Below are 6000 nucleotides of genomic sequence, written 5' to 3'. Positions count from 1 at the left end.
GTCCTTTAAACTTTTTTTGGTTAGTCTATTATTAGCCCCAGCTGGGAATGCTCCTCAGGCAGTTGCAATGTTAAACAATTGCCACTGATTGTTTTAGACAAATGCCTTGGGAATAGGGTTATTTGCACAAATACTAGCAAACTCTTGGATCAAATAAAGACAAGCTTTGAGAATGGAGTTTTTCAGCAAACTGCCAGACAAGTCAAACAGTGACAGTTCTCTGGGGATGGGGCTTTTGGGGACCTTAAGCCCATTCCACCTCTTCCAGTAGCTGCTAGGATGCTTGTTTTCACAGCTACCATCATTACAAGCCAGCTGATTTTCCAGCTATCATGGATCTTAGAGAGAGGGATGATATTAGGAAAATTAAAATGCCACAAAGCTAAGTGCTTTACTGAGATTCAGCCCTTTTACTTGAATAAATGTTCTGCATATTGTTGCAAGCCTTTAGATAATTTCCAGTTTGAGAAATAGCTGATTTTGACAATTTTTTGTCATTGTTTTTATTGGAGAAGTGGGTTTTCAGGGATTCTTGTTCCACCATTCTACAGGTGTTTCTTCCTATCCAATCTTTTTTTTTTTTTGGTCCAAGCTATTTTTAAACTTTTTTATTTTATTGTAAAATGACAATGTATATATTTATAGGGTACAACATGATGTTATAATTTATGAATGCAACATGGAGTAATGAAATCAAGCTAATTAACGTATCACTTCAAATACTTTTTGTAGTGAGAAGGTTTGAAATTTACTCTCTTTGCAATTTTGAAATGTACAATAGGCTATTATTAACTGTATTCCCCATGCGGGGCAATAGATTTCAAAAAAGAAGTATTTCTCCTGTCTGAGATTTTGTGCCTTTTAACCATCATCTCCCCATTTCCTCCAGCCACTGTTCTATCTTAATAGCACTCTCAGGAGGTGAGATATCTCAGCCCTTGTTGCTATGGAAGAAACTGATGCTCAGGGAGTCAGGTGACTGACCTAAGGACACACACCTCCTCAGAACCCGAGGCAGGATTTGAACCCCAATAAGCCTGTTTGACTGCAATGTTCTGCACGTCCGACTGCTCCCCCAGGGCCCCCCTCATGCACCCTTTCACTCCAGTCCTTAGCTCCCGCCTCCGTGCCAGCTGTTTATCCCACGAGTTTATTTAGGACCTTGCCTGTGGGAGGATTGCTCAGCTCTGAAGGTTGCTCGTAAGAAGACTCTCCAAGGAATGGTTCTAAGCACTTACAGATGATGGCTCTGCTCTCAGGTTGAAAGCAGGAAGGAAGGCTCTTCTCTCTGAGCTGGCATCGGGCAGACCTGTCACCTGGAGGAATCCTAAAATGATGAGAGCATCCTTCCTGCTCTCCGCACCACAGGACTGTCAGCTGATGCTGTCTCCAGGTGAGCACATTGCTAAATCACACACAGGTCACGACCCTGGCAGAAATCCAGCCTACACTCCAACGACAGCTTGCAGTGGTTCCCAATGCCACCCAGATAGTAAAGCAGTGAAATAAAAATGGGGTGAGTGGACAGCAGCTCTCAGCTCCGCCGGGAAAGGAGGCTCAGAGTTGAGTTCCTCAGGCACCGTTCCAGGTCTTAACCACACAGAGTAAATGACAGACACAAACCCCTGTCCTAGGGGCTTCTGTCCTAGTCGGGAGGGGGCATTAATGGTGTGTTGGAAGGTGATACATGCTATATAGAAATATAAAGCAAGGAAAGGGATAGGGAATGTGTGGGAGGGTGGAGGGTGCAGTTTTTTAAATAGTGTTACCCAGGGAGGTCTCTTTGGTGTCCCCTATCACAGCTCTTCTGACCAAGAAATTTACATTAGGGTGAAGGAAGTTTGAAAATGGGCTCATGCCTTTGGAATCCACCACATTTATCGCATGCCCCATTACTCAGATAGATGGTAGAATGGCCTACTGAAGGCTCAGTTGTGACATCAGCTAAGAGACACACCCTGTAAGATCAAGATGCTGTTTGACAAAATGCAAATACATGCCTGAAAACTAAGAGTGTTAGTAGAGATGGGAATGTTTCATTGCCTGTTACATCTAATAACCCGCCCAGAGGAGTTGTGTTTCCATCTGCACAGCACTGGGCTCACTGAATTTTGAGATGATAGTACCCAAGGACCCCGGGGAACAGGGTTATGATTCCAGTAAATTGGAAACTGAGTCCACTTCCTGGTCATTTTGCAATTTTCATTCACTGAACCAATAGAGAGAGAGGGAGTTGCTATTCTGGCTGGAATAATAGATTCTGATGAACAGGGGAAAATTCGGTGGCTGCTCAAAATGAGATCAAGGAGAACTGTAACCCAGGTGTGGTGGCTCACATCTATAATCCTAGTACTCTGGGAGGCTGAGGTGGGAGGGTCGCTTCAGCTCAGGAGTTTGAGACAAGCCTGAGCTGGTTTTTAAAAAACCAGCTGGTACTTAAAAAAAAAAAAAAAAAAAAAAAAAAAAAAGGGAGAACTGCGTAGAACCCAAGGGATTCACTTGGGCACCTGTTTATGTGCCTTTATTCAATAATAACAGTCCATGGGAAACCGTGGTTACCACTGAAGACATTGTTCCTACCTATATTTTGATTTCAGTGGTTAGTTACATTGGCATATGTGTACGCCCATATAACAGAACCACTGAAATCAATATGTAGGACAGCTCAAGCACTCAGCTGGCTCCCTGTGCCCTCTCCCAACCAATCGCTCACCAGCGGTAACCACTCTTCTTCCTGTTCCTGAACTTCACACAAAACTATTGATATAGAATGTACTCTTCTGTGTCTGGTCTTTTTCACTCAACATTAAGTCTGTGATATTCATCCATGGTGTGTATGTCCTTTCCATTGCTGGGTAGTATTCTTTGGTATGAATATACCATAATTCGTGTATTTATTCTATTGTAGATGGATGTAAAAAGTTTTTGGTTATTATGAATGAAGCAGCTATGAGCTTTTTTTTTTTTTTTTTTTTTTGAGACAGGGTCTCACTCTGTCACCCAGGCTGGAGTGCAGTGGTGTCATCATAGCTCACTACAACCTCAAACTCCTGGGCTCAAGTGACCCTCCTGCCCCAGCCTCCTGAGTAGCTGGGACTACAGGTGCCATCCTACACCCAGCTAATTTTTCTATTTTTTGTAGAGATGGGGTCTTGCTCTTGCTTGGGCTGGTCTTGAACTCCTGACCTCAAGCGATCCTCCCACCTCCGCCTCCCAGAGTGCTAGGATTATAGGCATGAGCCACCACACCCTGCCTATGAACATTCTTATACATGTCTTTTGGTGAAAATATGCATTAATGTCTATTGAGCATACACCTAGAAGCAAAATGGCCAAGTCATAGGGAATATATGTGTTTAACATTAGAAGATAGTGTCAATTTTCCAGAGTAATTGAAACAATTTATATTCCTATCTACAATGTATGAGAGTTCCAGTTGATCTACATTGTTGTCGACACTTGGTATTGTCAGTTGTATTAACTTTAGCCAATTTGGTGGATGCTTAACAATATCTCATTTGCTCTTTTTTTTTTTTTTTTTTTTGAGACAGAGTCTCACTTTGTTGCCCGGGCTAGAGTGAGTGCCATGGCGTCAGCCTAGCTCACAGCAACCTCAAACTCCTGGGCTCAAGCAATCCTACTGCCTCAGCCTCCCGAGTAGCTGGGACTACAGGCATGCACCACCATGCCCGGCTAATTTTTTCTATATACATTTTAGTTGTCCATATAATTTCTTTCTATTTTTAGTAGAGACGGGGGGGGGGGTCTCGCTCTTGCTCAGGCTGGTCTTGAACTCCTGACCTTGAGTGATCCACCCGCCTTGGCCTCCCAGAGTGCTAGGATTACAGGCGTGAGCCACCACGCCCGGCCTCTCATTTGCTCTTAATTTGCATTTCCTTAATGAGTATTGATGACCACCTTCTCAGGTGCTCACTAGTCATTTTGAGATCCTCTTTCGTGAAATGCCTATGTTCAAGTATTTTGCCCATTTAAAAAAAAAAGAGTTGTCTATATTTTTCTTATGGATGTGCAGAAGTTCTTTAAATATTCTGAATATGTCCTTTGTCAAAAATATGTATTGCAAATGTATGTATCCTATTCTGAGGCTTGCGTTTCAACCTCTCTTAATGGGCTCTTGATGAGCAGATGTTCTTAATTTTGATGGAGGCTAATCTTTTATTTTGTGGTTGGTACTTTCTAAAGTACTCGTTTAGAAGACATTGCTTACCCGGAATCATGAAGGCATTCTCTTATGTTTCCTTCTTGAAACTTTATTGTTTTTACCTTTCACATTTAGGACTACGATCCATTTCAAATTAATTTCTGAGTGTGGTGTGAGGCCGGGGAATTTGTTCCTTTTATTGAAAAGACTATCTTTTCCTCAATAATTTTGTATGCATTCTTGACCCTGTAGCTAGAATTAACTTTCCTAAACACACATTTGATCATGCCATTTTCCTGCCTATCTTCAATGGCAGCCCGTTGCTCCTTTGGATGATTAGTTTTTGCTTAATGCATCTTAACAATACCCTGCTTGATCTGGCCACCTTCTGTTTCTCCAGCCAAATCTTGTGTGTGTCTTCCCACTCTAAACTGACTGTAGCGTTCCTTGAGCAGATCAACTCTCATCCACAGACCTTTGCCATACAGAGCACTTCCATCGCCTCAGGCCGGTTACGCAAACTTCAGGTCTTATCTCCAGGAAGTCTCTGATTTCACAGTCCCTGTCCCTTCAGTTTAGGTTAGATAACCTCAATATGTTGCTGTGTTCTACCTCTGAGTTTGTAATTATAACTAAGTATTTCCTCCAATATAACTTCTCTGAGGGAAAGGAGGAGGCCAATTTAGTTCATATGAAAGGTGCTCCCTAAATATTGCTGAATGAATGAATAAGTTTAGAGTGGGATCTTCTCCCAGGGACCCAAGAAGCGTGGGCCTTGGAGAAACAGGGCGTTTCCAGTCTCAGATCTAGCACTTGGCAAATGGATTAAAATTTCGGAGGCGCAATTTTCAAATCTGTAAATGGGGATATGATACTCCCTACATCGGACTGCAGTAAGCATCAAATAAGATAATGCACCTAAATATTTAGCGCAATGATTGGCACATGGACCCTTTTGGAATTAAGATGCACATGGAGGGCGCTCTTCCCCACGCACATGCGCGGCCGCTCGCGCGCCCGCAGCCTGGCCCAGCCGCGCGTGCGTACTCGTCCGGAACCCTGGCCCGGGCCGAAGGTGAAGGGGCGGGACGTCAGCCGCACGCCTGCGCTGTGAGAGGCCGTGCGCCGCGGGGGCGGGGTCGCGCAGGCGTGCAGGGCGGCCCGGGTCTGGAGCATAAACAAGAGCGGGGACGGGATGAGGCGGCGGTTGATCCCGGGACGGCGAGCGGCGGCGACTGAGGCGCCGATCGGGGCCCGGCACCTACCCTGAGTGCAGCCCGACCCGTTCTCGCGCGCGCGTGCACCCGGCCGGCCCGACCCGCCCGCCTGCCGCGCGCCCAGCCATGAATCTGGCGAGCCAGAGCGGGGAGGCCGGCGCCGGCCAGCTGCTCTTCGCCAACTTCAACCAGGACAACACGTAAGGCCGGGCCGGGGTCGGGCCTGGGGGGCGGCCTTGCTGCCCGAGCCCGCGCCGAGCTCGGCGGGTCGCAGGCTCGGCCTCCCCGCGGGCCGCGGCGGGCAGGGGCGTCCCTGGGGGCAGACCAGAGGCCGGGACGCGGAGGGAGGGGCGCCCTCCTGGGAGACCCTCCGGCGCTACGGCCCCGGGCCGGGGAAGTGCTGGAGAGGGGGGTGTTTTCATCTGCTCACAGGGAGGCTCTTCCTTCAGACCTCACTCCCCTCAAAGTTGGAGCAGAACTTTGTGGCTTGGCCTGTCGTTCTGGCCGCATGCGGAGCGGTGGGAGTGGGCTGCTTCCTCTTCTCCCGCCTTCCCTTTCTTGCTCTGCCTTCTCCCCCCACTCTTTCTCCTTTTCAAGCCCTTCTTGTCTCATCGTCTTGGG

At 46.8% G+C, this 6000-nt stretch overlaps 1 protein-coding gene across 6 annotated transcripts in view; it reads left to right on the top strand.

Annotated features, from left to right (window-relative positions):
• Nucleotides 1-5311: 5311 nt before the first annotated feature.
• Nucleotides 5312-6000, top strand: part of WIPI2 (WD repeat domain, phosphoinositide interacting 2) — a 33725-nt gene continuing 33036 nt past the window's right edge. For 3 of the 6 annotated variants that reach the window (XM_069486617.1, XM_069486616.1, XM_069486618.1), the window contains exon 1: nt 5312-5579. In XM_069486617.1, coding sequence (XP_069342718.1) covers nt 5506-5579 — 74 coding nt within the window. In that variant the 5' untranslated portion in view covers nt 5312-5505. The remainder of the gene's footprint in view (nt 5580-6000) is intronic. The other 3 variants (XM_069486614.1, XM_069486615.1, XM_069486613.1) reach the window with 1 other exon arrangement.

Source organism: Eulemur rufifrons, chromosome 14 (genome assembly GCF_041146395.1).
Source record: "Eulemur rufifrons isolate Redbay chromosome 14, OSU_ERuf_1, whole genome shotgun sequence".
NCBI classification, from domain to species: Eukaryota; Metazoa; Chordata; class Mammalia; order Primates; family Lemuridae; genus Eulemur; species Eulemur rufifrons.
The sequence above is the reverse complement of the archived record's forward strand: the minus strand, read 5'-3'. Positions and strand labels throughout refer to the sequence as shown.